General features: G+C 44.8%; 1 protein-coding gene across 2 annotated transcripts in view; it reads left to right on the forward strand.

Annotated features, from left to right (window-relative positions):
* The first annotated feature begins 4,842 nt into the window (after positions 1–4,842).
* Positions 4,843–13,517, forward strand: part of LOC124308333 (protein dead ringer-like) — a 93,102-nt gene continuing 84,427 nt past the window's right edge. The window contains exon 1 of one of the 2 annotated variants that reach the window (XM_046770927.1): positions 4,843–6,359. In XM_046770927.1, the coding sequence (XP_046626883.1) occupies positions 6,255–6,359 (105 nt within the window). In that variant the 5' untranslated portion in view covers positions 4,843–6,254. The remainder of the gene's footprint in view (positions 6,360–13,517) is intronic. The other variant, XM_046770928.1, reaches the window with a different exon arrangement.

Genomic DNA, 13,517 nt, shown 5'->3' on the forward strand with positions numbered 1-13,517 from the left:
ATGTGCTTCCAATATTTTACGACCCGTTCTCTGGTTCGAAAACCTTCGCGGCACGACCCTCTCCGAACCCCACGTGGGCTGGCCGTTGATGTTATAGAAAAGCCTGCTACAGCATTTAGGCACGACGTAGTAACCGCAGCATGGAATTATGATGCTTCTTTGGAATTTATCTGGAAATATACTCCAACCCCGTTCACAGGCGATCCAACGACAGCCACAAAGGGGTCAGCTGTGTAGAATTGGGTATGGCTGGATAACGCTCTCGGTGCATTGCGTATTGAACACGCTCAGATAATCGCATTACTCGTCATACCCGAACCCCGTACTGTTAATGCGTGTAACCCGTTGCCACGATAATTGAGACACGCATTACTCAAGTTACACTTGCTTGTACCCAACGCTGAACTCAGCCCCGATATTGCCCGTATGTAAAATGTTGTCAACCGAATTTCTCTGTTTGAATTTCTCTTCTATCGTCTTAAACATTTGATCACTGCCGCATTTCAACGGGTACGCTATATACATCCTCGAACCATGCGCCTATGTTCGCGCATGAACCTACATTAGTTACAGACACTGTAAGATGCGAACCCATGCATGGTTTCTTTCATACCCACTGTCATCCACCGAATTGCCACCTATAAACAGCTGTCTCATTTTTCATTCAAATTACAACTTCTATACCTATGAAACTTTTCGTGCACACTGAACCGTAACGATACTACTCACCTTTCGGTCTACTCACAATGTTCAGTTGCTTGCAATCACTGTTACAGCAGTATTTCAATTAGTTTCCACTCCCCATTGTTTGCCTGGCTATTTTGTAAACGTTAATCTTCAATCATACTTTACATTAAATCCTCATGCTTTCTATGGTTTTTGAATCTTGCAATTGCCAATTTCTTTTCACATAACGTAACAACGTAATATTAGTTGTCGCTCTTATTAGGGAGCGTTTCGCTCCATGCAGGGTATTATTAATGAACGCCATTACTCCCCTCCCCCATTCTCTCACTCCGCTAATCGCAAGCGGCCGAAAACATTGGCAATTTCATACAGACGGTACACTCGGGTCGGCGTGTTTATCGAATGCTGATAGAAGAACGAATAAGGCTAGGTGTATCCTCGCCGGTCGGGTTTGAAGACGTTCACGGAGAGCGAGCATGAGAATTGTCAATCGAGGTGCTAAGAAACAAGAAGACGAGCGTCGCTTTTCTCCCCGTTCCGTCGATACCACACAAACGATCGCCGCCTGTATACAAGGAGGAAAAAACGGTGTACGTGCACACCTGTAGCTGATGCTGCCCGCTGTAGGCGCGGCTATGCAAACATCCTCGTGTCTTTGGTGAAGACCGACCGTTCCACCACCGGTGCGACTAGTTAAATCCGCTTAAATGTAGGTAGGTGTACCTACGTGTGGGTATTATACACACGGACGTAACGTATACGCTACACATACGTGCATTCACCTCTGTGTGCACGTCTAGTACATCAGGAATACATATGCCGGTGGTTAACATACCTGGTACCTAAATACCTCATGGATCGCGCGACCAGAGGTGTCGCTGGAAAGGTATGAAATGCCAATATTTTACATAGGTACGCGTAGTACGAGCGTGAGTCGATAGGCACAGACGCGGCATATGTGCGAAATCAAATAACCAATGCCAGGAATTTCGAACCAAACCCGCATCAACTGCGTCGTTATGCCTGCACGTGCGTTGTTACAAAGAAAATTACGCTAGTGAATATCCGCGTGATCTTGGAATTCGATTATTTCGCTGGATTTCATTTTTCATCAATTCTCTCGTAACCCCTTGCAGTGTATAGAATAACCACAATATACCTGGCCGGAGAGCAGCATATAGCTTTCACTAGAAAGAATGAATTAACGGTCCATGGTCTAATCAGCAATTCGGAGTACCCGGCTTCCCGTTGCTGTTGGAATTTTTGAAACGAACTTTCATAAGTTGAAGAAAAAGTTGACAGTAAGCCGAAGCGTAAAGTCAAAAAAATTGTTCGTCTCACCGGCCTCCATATCCACGAATCCCCCAGCCCGTCGTAACTGAGGTTAAGAAATAATTCTTCAGTGTAAGACAATGTTGTCGATTCGTTAAGTTCGTTGCAAATATTGACGTCAATGTTTAAACGATGTATTTCGTACCGTATCCAAGGCATAAGGTACCCGGCTGAATTCATAGAATTTGCACTTGAATTTGCAGCTCCGTGCGCTGGTCGACCTGCACACTCCTTCGAGTCTCGCACGTGCTGCAATTAGGAGTAATTTTCGCGGCAAGTTGGCTGGTCGCCATCTTCGTACACGTGGGGTGATTCCGCTGAACGCCAGTGTACCAACCCATACGTAAGCGTGATTGCTCAGCATGGGGAGTGTTCTGGGAAACGGCTTGTCCAATGTGAATCGGATGAATCGGATGGCGCAACGTGGAAATCATTGTTAACCAGTTCTCGTCTTCGAAATTTGATTCAAGAAAACTTCTGGTGTACAATGTCACCGGTACACGCATACGTGTCGGCAAGCCTCGTGCTGTAACATACGTGCAGCACTAAACGGCCGGGTGATGAAGGGAGAGCGGATAGGAGAGCGTGGCACGGTCCTTTCTCAACCCGAAGTTGACCACTGCACCTTGAAGGAAGGAGCAGACCCTGCACTCGTGCAGTGGAGCGGTAGAGATGGTGGCGCGATGCAGCGAGCGAGATATGCCAGCGAGTTCGAGGTGCTGGCTTCGAGATCAAACAGCCGTTCGGGTGTTAACGACTTCTTCGCGAAGAACCGAAGCACTAAAGTTTAATGCAGTTTACCGGTATGGCGGTATATATACACCTCGTATACTCGCGGCACCGTCCATCCCTCGCCTTCTCCTCCGTTCTGTCTCGTTTCTCGAGTATATCCTGCAATCATTTTTCTTTGAACACGTCCGCCATTTTCCGTACCCCGCATTTATCGCAACTGCATGTTCCTACATCTCCGCAAATACTCGTAATACTTCCACTTACTTACTTACAATAATCGGGCAAGAACGAAAAAAAAAAGAAAATAAAACGGACGATTACACCGTATTTGCGACGACGATGACTCGGACGCGATACGCTGCTTGCCTGTGCGACAACGTTACGTTATTATCTGTTTGTTGGATACCGTGTGAAATCATTCAAGTTTTACGGTGATAAACTGGTTCATATGTCGGTTGGAGATCACGAAAAAGACTCTCTCAGCAGCTCTCTCTCTCTCTCTCTCTCGCTTCAGAATCGAACCATCGGCGAATGACTCGAAAATTTAAATATCAGCAAGGCTACTTACAATTATTTTCGCACACGTGATTAGATCGTAGTCTTCGCATTATCCGCTATTATATGTTTGTTCGTCGTTCGTGCACCGTCAAGTCGGTAGGTCATTTATTACGATGTGTCCTAACTCTGCAGACAATGAGGAATTCATTTTCTTCAAGTAATCGGTTGGTGGAAGCTGCATGTGTTTGCGGTCCTCTACACCCGCTGAGAGTTTAACCCTTTACGGCTGTAGCATATTTCTAAATTCTACACCGATTTCAAAAGTCAATCGAGCTTCCCGAAGTTCCAAGTATTCTGTTTTGATAAACGATACTAGGATCCTCATAAGCGGCATGGATCTTCCATGACGTCCTTCAACGATTGACATAACGGTATAATTTCACGTCGTTCGCCATTTTCTCAGCGATCAGAGACATCGAATCAACCGCATAACCCGCACCAATGATCACTGAATACAAATGATATAATCCCGTGATCATGGACGACACGGCAATTAACAAATTCTCGAGATAATCAACAATAACGTACATAAATTTTAATTATTTATTTAAAAACGAACCAGCAACGAGCACCTGCCTACTTCCGTCCGTCGGTGCTCTCGACGATACATCGTAATACAGTTACCGAGAGGATCGACTGAGGTTTGAATAAAAGATCTAGCTACACGTATATCCCGGGTGTAATTAGTGGCTATTTCAATATTCGACAAGATGACAACGTGTGAGTTGAATAGAACGGTTTTACGTTGCATAATCACGCCCCCCACGGCACGGGTATATGTCGTATGTACATTATATACATTATATATACATGTTATTAATGCCGAATGATGAAAGAATGAATAGTATCGGCAATTATGAGCTCCGCGTGGTATGCGAATCGGTGAATGTCTTTGATACTTAACAGTCACGTCGAATCGTGCGAAAACGACGCGTGAATCGCGCTAATCGCGCGTGACTAGCGGGGTTTCGTGGCTTTTACGGTATCTGCAGAGGCACCTCTTGCACCTACGGGCGACCGTTCCGATTCGTCCCCTGGTATCACGTGGCGCCGGGTGCCGGCCAATTGCCGGTCTCTTATTCCGGCTCTGTGACCCCGAAGAACCCGGCACGATATCGCAATCTTTCGAGTAGAATTCATCCGTGCGCGTTGAAGCTGGCGTCTGGAAAAAAATTTCTCTCGTTTCATGGAATTTCACGAGGGTCGAGGTACGGTCGTCGTTAGGGTTATTTAATCCTCAACATTGGGAGTATCGGAAAATCGTGCGTCGCGCCGGCGGGAATTCCCCATACCTGCAACACCGAAGCCCGAAGGTACATATCAGCTAGGGTGATCCATAAAGGTGTGGAATTACAGTATGGTGATTTGAAAAATGCAAAGGCAGCTCCAAGTTGTAGATCACGTGCACCCGAGGTAGGCGTGCCTCGTGGGAGTATTCGAGAAGGAAACGCCCCCGGTGAACGCGCCCCACCACGAGCAAGATACGAACTAATCGTAAGGAACGGAAGTGGGGCCTTCCCGAACGAGCCTTTACAAAGCTCAGATCGCCAGAGGACGCGAACGTGCGCGCGCCTACTGTAGTGTTGGTTTCGATAAACGCTTGTCGCACCGCTGCCACCACATACCCCTGTGCCTGGATTGACGTTGCGAAGAGTCAGTCGCTGTCGTATAAACGCTGTTGCAGTGTGTCGTGGTGAACGTTGATTAATTATTACAATACCGAGAATTCCCGATACGAACCGTGCGACTAAAAGCAGTGCTCGACGTCACCGCAGCCCGTTGCTCGGCACAGAGTAAATTTGACAGCTCCGTTCGAATCACGGCGTCATTGCGATCTTTTTTGATTACACCGATAGTCACACGAACCGTGTGTGCCTACGTTTTGTTTTCGAATCATCCAGTTCGAGCGACGAAACGTTCGAAAAACGGCAAATCGGCCGCAGTGGCGTTCTGTCTTCTATGCAATTACGGCGGTTACACCCCGGAGATAGATACAACTATATCTGCAAACGCGGAGACGGTATAGAGACGCAGGCGTGTAATAATATGACAAATGTATCAACGTAGAGAAGACAGTGTGCAGTGTGTGTTTCCCGCGGACGACTCGGCATAGCTGTGCAGAAAGTAAAGGATTATCACCTGTGAGTAACGGGGCAGCGCTGACGCCAATCCGAATGTACACCTTGACGAGTATTCGCCGGTCTCTCGCTCGACGGCCGACTAGCTCTCGATTTTTTATCCATGCACGTCGTCGGTTTTCTCACCAGCATTTATCGGCGTCTGTCGCGTTCGTTGAAAACCCACGACGTCGCGTTCACTCTCTCGTCTCTGCGAACGTAGCGTGATCGACCTGTCATCGATTTACCTATTCATATCATTCACATGCGACTAAGTACGTATTCAAAAATAATGCGCGCGATGAAATGAACGGGAGATTTGACGAGTTTGTGACAAACGATTTGTACAAATCGCGAAACAGACGAATGATGAACGAATAAATTGAAAGAATTATAAAAGATCGCGGTTTGCAAATACGCGTATCTAGAGGAAAGCGCAACGCACCCACGTGGACCGTCGACCGCATCCCTATCACGGCGTTTATACTCATCGTCCATCCGCGGTGACGTCGACCGATCGCACACTTTGCTGGCACTCGATACCCGGGAAACGGGAAAGCAAAAATAGAAACGATCGTATCAATAATAGCAACAATACCAATTATTATAACGACAAGAATAACGAGAACAGCAAGATTAATAATAATCAAGGAAAGGAAGAAGCGGAAGAAGAAGAAAAAACGAACCTGGGCCAGTGCAGTACGCGAGTTGTTTATATTTCTAACCCTACAGTAGCGTGGCGAAGGGTTTTCGTGGCCCTTTTGACCGCGCGCCGGTTAAGCCGTCAAAATTCGGGTTAAGAACAGAGAACCGTTGCCATCGTACGCGATGGAGATATCGGACGAGTTTCAGGAAATGGGGAATCCCGGTGGAGGAGTAGCCATGGCCAACATCGCGATCAACCATCACCACCACCCGCCCGACAGTCCCATGGTGAGTCCCATCTCTTTTTCTCTCTCTTTCTCTCTTTGTCTCTTTTTCTCAACCATGCCCTTCCGCGTTGTTGTACACTTTTACAACAATCGATCGCTACGGCACGTCTGTCGCTGACCAACCTAACGCCAGTCTAATGATTATTCACTTCCCTTCGCTCACATTCGTGCCATCTTTGAAACTCTGACAGCCTATTAGTCATCGATTGATTTTCGCGGAAGGCTCGGACCGGGCAATTAACCGTTCTTCGTCCCTTGGCTCTCTGCCTGTACACACAACCATGTATTTGGCCTTTCGATAAGTATCAGAAATGCGCACATAAAATATTACAGGCATAGAGGGGAAGTAATACCGATTTGTAGGAATTACTTGGCAAATTAATGAGGCCCGGTAAGGAGCGATGAGGAACCATCGAGCCAAGGAATAATTACGGGGTCGTTCGCCGTTCTCATACCGAGCAACGTCGGAATCTCACTTTATACTTGCGGATTTGGCTTAGGCTTAAGGCTTCGGCGCTCTGTGAGCATATCGAGGACACTTTTTGCCAAACGCGGTATCACAATACACGGGCATGCACATACGCGTACCGCGGACCTGGGCATGTCTGAGCAGGTAATATTACGTGTAACCTCTAACGCCTGGGTATGAGGTACGACGCACCGACAGACGGCTTCAAAAGATTAAAATCAAAGTATGTAAGATTGATTGACAACCGACGAGAGACGGAGCGTTAATTTTTACAGGTTTTTATATGTATACGTAGACGCACGTACGTTGATTCGAGCTTTTATTTATACTCGAAGGAGATTGTATTATACCCGTTGACATTCGCACCGTCCTCGTGTAATACGTACGCGCATAATGTTCTTATTCTCAGCAGTGCCGAAGTTGTTTTGACGAGAGAAACTCTGGTCAAAGTGTCGCGGAGTATATATATATATATATATATATATGTATATCGGCTCAAGGAATTGTACATGCTCTGTACTCGTATTGTGCTTCCAGATTATTATACACACACCTATGTGTAGGCGACGGTACGGATTCCTGCTCACACCTCGTACCGTATTACAGGTACACACATGTACGTACATACAGGATGCGATGTTCAATCTTTATTTATATTCCTCGCGTTGTGCGCGCGTGTGCGTAGGTACGTGCTGCACGTACGGCTGTTTCTCCTCGCGTCAGAAATCGCATTAACAATTCCGTATGAATTCTAAACAATTTTCGTCGACCGCACGATTCTCGCCGGGCGTACCTAACGCAGCTTAAGTCTAGTCATACTTATATGTATATTATACATTATATAAAGTACGGTAGAGTGCGAAGTTCGAGTCAGCCAGCCGGGACGAGTGCGTCTTGAATTTCGTACCTATTTAGCGACTCCGGTCTGAGTGGAAAATAGGTTGTTATCCTTAGATCGAGCGGCGGGTAATATTAGCTGTGTACGAAGGATCCATTCAACACCCACACATCGGTAGGCAATCAATCTTTGTATTATCCGACAATGACTCGGCGTGTCAACCGCATCTCACTAGCCCCGGTATAAACACCTTGTACCTGACTGTGTGTACAATTACACCGGTTATTCCTTCATCCTAATAGTTTTTTTAAAGCAAAACCGAACCCGGCCAGCATTGATCACGCACGTGTGTCTCGACCCGGCCTGCAGGTCCGTTTCTCCACGTCTGTTATTTTTTTATGTGCAACAGTGCACGGATGACTTTTCAGAAATTATATCTTTACGCCGTAACGTATCACCTGTTATATCTGACCGAATCATCATTTCCATAATAAGGAACCTTGTTTTTTTCTGAACAGATAACAACAAACAGTCGATGTGCGTTTGGCACAGATCGAGACGTAACTGTTAACAGCTTCTAGGAAAATATTTCGTCGAACGAATCAAGCCCTACCCGAACGGCGTACGTGCATGTGTCCGCATTTTCGCGAGCCTTGCACATTTTCTCCGGTGCCGCGCAAGGGTCAGAATTTTATCTTGAAACGCGGTGACCCAGGTATTTGTTATACGTAGGTACGTACGTACCTACCTACCTACCTACGTACCTACCTACCTACCTACCCGTCTTATCTCGTATCGGAAGCTGCTCGGATCGCGTATCTGCAGGCTGTCCGGGCTCCCCAGCTTCGGAGAGTGCGATAAGACGACGCGACGCTGCAACGCGGAGAGAGGAAAACAGGGTCGAAACTTATACAGTGCTATCTGGAATTTTGTCGTATCTTGGAATACCATTTTTGCCGGTGGTAGAAATTTCTTTATCGGAAGAGACGTAAACCGTGCCGAACCACCCGCGGGGTTTGTCTAGCTGGCGGTCGGCTCGAGGAGGCAGAGTAGAGATAGCCGCTAAAAAATATCTGGGATGATCTTCTTGAGCCGATTCGCCACACCCTTCGGGATATTTACATGTATTATTTCTACCGCTCCAGCCTGCCGGGTGACCCTCCAGCGATTGCAAAGACTAATGTCTCGCTGTTATAAGTTGCTCGCTTGTTGCTAAAAATTCAGTCATGTCTCGTTGCGAAAAGCAGGAACGATTTATACCAGTCCTTTGACCAGTAGCGTTGTAGATTCTCTCGTTACTCCGGTGAATTTCGGCGTTAATACTTCTCGAACGAAGGTGTAGGAAGGGTAAGGGATCATTTTCCATATGTATAATAATTAATGTACGTATATAAAAATACACAACATATACATCTATATGTTTGTATATATAGCGGGCTGTTTCCACGCGCAGACTCTCGAGTAGGGGGAGGCTAAACGGGGTGCGGGATAGCGAATGCATAATAACGTAGTGACGCGCACATTATAGGCGGGGATATCCCCTCGACCAATGATAGAACAAGAACTCGGCTACCTTCTCTGTATTCGTAGATGGCAAATAAATAAGTTCCACAGGCACACGATCGTGCGTGTCCTGTGATGAGTGTGCGCACGCACCCACACACACACACACACACACACACACACACACACGGGCGCGCGCGCGCGCGATCACGTGAGAATACCTAGCTGTGCTCACTCTTTGGCGCCCTTTTACATCCAGCTATACCGTATACATACCTACCTCGCGGTTATATTATACCTGCCATCAGCGGGAAGCGAGTGCCGCGGACATCGCACCCGTTCATTTAACTTCGCGGTGTATATTTCAGAAGCGAACGTCAGGAAGTCGGTTACCTGTAATTTCTGCTTGTAAAGAGTAATCGGTATTGATGCCATTTCATTTTTTACCTTCATGTTATACGTATACGTTTATGTAAAGTTTTTTTGCGACCACGGTAATAAACGGTTTCGAATAAAAATATCCAGCCTCGTAATTTCCCCGATATTCTAATAAAATATTTATGCATTGATTTATTTCCCTTCTCGGAATCGTGTTTCGTAAAATTGTAGAGTCAAAAACTGATTCAGAAAATTACGTTTTGGGATTGGGTAAATTTACCAAATGTGGCGATCAAATATGGTAGAATGTGGTAGAAGAATATTCATTGATTTCAAGGAAAATATAGATGCATCGTTCGATTTAAAATAAATATTGATTAGAATAATAATTTCTATTGCCAAGTGAAACTACACTGAGAAAAGAGTCTTGTTATAGCGAACAGGACTCATTTACTGTTAACAAATCGTATATTTCAGTATGGCGAAATAAATATTTAGTTATGGATAAGAAATCGCGCATTTGTGTATACTTCTTTGTGCGAAATGAAGATTTGTTAACAGTTGATAAGTCATCTGTTACATCAGAAACAGTATCCTGTTATATAAAACAATCGACCGCGATGTTCAACTAATTAAATATTGGTAGCGAATGATTATTTATTAACAGTTAATCAGTCGTCTATTGTATGGAAAATCCTATTTAGCGATTTTAAATTACATACTTGTTGCTTCGTTGCCGTACTACGGATATGGCCTCTGTCACTTTTTCCAAACCGACTCATTTTGAATCTGTCGCAAAGCGCACGTCGTTCTTGGGAGATGAACGTTACGTACCGTGCGTTTGAATCGAATCGGCGAGACGAACGTCCGAATGTTCACGTGTGAGTTGGAAATAAATCTTATATTGCACGCTCCTAACCTCAAACATAATTTCGCATGTCACGATCAGGAATTTATGAATAAAAACACACCTCACTGTATGACATTTAAATGTTGGAAGAGGCTCGAGTAAGCCCCAAGATCGTAATATCAGCTCCATAACATTACTGTTGCATTGCCGCACTGGCTTTTATTATAAATCAACCTCGGCTCGGCCTACGAACTGCGTGCAAAATGTAAAAAATGTACTTGAAACGTGCGATTGGTGGGCTCTGTATAAACTTCGAATCCTCAAATAAGATTTCTTAACTGTCAATAAATCTTCATTTGGGATAACACGGTGTGAAATTCTTTACAATTAGTGCTAATTTTTTGGTAAGGGAAAGTACGTTTTCAATAATTTCACGTATTTTAGCGGTGGGTTAATGTTCTATTTGCTTCGAGTACTAGAAAATTTCGACTGTCGTTGTAACAACGCACATATTTATTACGCGTTAGTAAGTTTTTTAACAGTTGAAAAATGGTCCCTGAAAATAGTCAACGAAATTTATTTATTTGTTATGACGAGACTCTTTTCTCAGTGTAGATTTATTTGAATTACGAAAATATCTGTACCACAACACTCGATTGTCACGTATTAAGTAAAATGAACAAATGTGTGTGTGCTCCGTAGTAAACGACAGAGTTTCAGTCCGAAACGGATAGTGCAAAAAGTGAATTACATAAGAAAATAAAATGAAACGATGGCTAACCGTAAAGAAAAGAATTTAAGCTGTAGGTGTATGCCGTATGACGAAATGGAAATGTCCTCTTATGTTTTCTCCCAAATACCTCACGTAAAAACAAAATAGCATCGTTGAATAACTACCCGATAGGTAGTTTGCCATTTTGATTAGTATGTACTTGAAATTACGAAATCGAGAATAGCTGTGAAACTAAATAAATTTGCATATCAAATGAGGTTACTAATGGGGATGAATGTTCAACCCTTATATTGCGATATCTAGTGATTAGATTTTAACGAGTTTTGCATAAACATTCCTCAAATGCAATAATTCTGTGCCTATTCTGAATAAGGAGCGACCAAGGCCAGTATCACCTAGGTACAAGGTATACCTATGTGTATAATGTGGATACACGTAAATACATCTATGTTGTATCTATACATGTGTATATATATATATTGTGTATATATGTATATATATATATATACGTGTGCGATAGATGTAATTACACTCATGCACACACACGCACACTCACATGTATAATGGCGAGAAGAGACTGCAGGCTGCAGCAGTTCGCATTCATTCGACCATTTTACGATCGCCATATAAAAGTCTGGTAATTAGATTTTGGAGGCAATTTCCTGCCAGGTCTCTCGGTCCTTCAGCCCCTTGCCCCCCCTCCCCCACATACAGGTGGCCGGCGAATCGCGATGCACATCCAAGACGGACAATCCATTCCGTCGCATCCTTTAGGTACCTTGGTTTACCTTTAGCACGCTAATCGAGAGGAGAAAGATAATATCTCGCGTCAGCTACGTAATATTATTAGATACATCTTTGAACCGTACCCCAAATTTACTTATCCAAAAATCAGCCGCACAGTTGGTACGCGGTCACGCCTGTCGGTTACTCGACAGCTCGGCCAAAGTCGTCCGGGTTTTTAAATACATACCTGCCCGCGTAATATGCACGGGTGTACGAATACCTTGAGATAACGGAAAAATCTGAAAAATTAATGCAAGTGGCGCGAACTCGGGGTGAGTTGGGTAAGATCGTAACCCGCAGCCCCGAGTTCTTTCAAGCTTCGCCCTGAAATATGACATTCACCTGCAACATGCCTGACAGCGCTATAAGGTGATTTGCATTCATCCAAGTACAGATTACAGAAAAGTAGCCAAGCAGCGCAGGCGCGTTTGGTCAATCTTACGTGGCGCGTCTCATTCAACGGCCGGCTCGAAAGTGGGAATTGATACGGTTGGACGGCGGGTCTAGGTCTTTGCGCGGTCGCGTACTTGGACGGGTCGTCGCCGCCGCTCTGGCGGGGCGTGGGGCGGGGGTCGGGGAAAGTCGTATGTGCGCAAACGAAGCGACGTTTTGCCATTGGTCGTCCGGTCGGTCGTAGGCCACGCCTCTCGTGATTCAGCTACGAGTCGCGCCAAAGAGTCGCTGCCCCCGCGAGCCAACGATATACGAGTCTTAACACGCGTACGTCGAGTATGAGTACGTACACATGTATACCTAGGTTGGGTTCTACCTACCACGCGTACCACCCTCGGCGAGAGTGAGAGATGGAGAAAAATGAGAGGGAGAGAGAAGTGGGAAATCCGATGTCGACCTTGTCGTATCATCTACGTTTCGTCCACCTGATCGTACCGATTGAGATATGTTGCATAGTTACTCGAGTTGCGGGTCCAGGGGCTCAGTTAATTTCGCTTTTCACATTCGGGAAGTTTAGGAATGCTTGGATGGTGGGAAATGGGAAAAGTGATAGGTATTACATAATCGACCCCCTGGTTACACGGTGTACACTTTGTCCGTTCGGTTTAGTCGCACCCTTCGCTTAAAGTTTCCTGGCTAATTTGAAATTCTCAATATCATGCTGAAAACATTTGGTTCGACTCTTTATACCTACACTTTGATAATTGTTAGCAAATTCAATGTTTTTGTACGTGAATACACTTTCTACATGACGTCACTGTTTGCGATGTAGGGTGCGACTGTACCGATGAGATCAAATTTACTTATCTATTCTAAACTGTAGGTTCGCATATATATATATATATATATATATATATATATATATATATATATATATATATATATATATATATATATATATATATATATGCACTGGGTAAAGAGTGCAGTGCTGGAACCAAAATAGATTGCATTGACAAACCGAAGTCTCTTCGCACAAGCATTGATACTTTTCTTTAGCGAAATGTAATAGTGTTGTTGACGCTGGTGTGGTCGTCGTTTGGGGTGATGTTCGAAAAGTCGAATCGCCATACGGCAGAGGGGTTAAAATATTGAATTTTTATAGAGCCACAATTTTATTCGTAGAATTTCGAGGTACAGTACAATACA

This window comes from Neodiprion virginianus, chromosome 7 (genome assembly GCF_021901495.1).
Source record: "Neodiprion virginianus isolate iyNeoVirg1 chromosome 7, iyNeoVirg1.1, whole genome shotgun sequence".
NCBI classification, from domain to species: domain Eukaryota; kingdom Metazoa; phylum Arthropoda; class Insecta; order Hymenoptera; family Diprionidae; genus Neodiprion; species Neodiprion virginianus.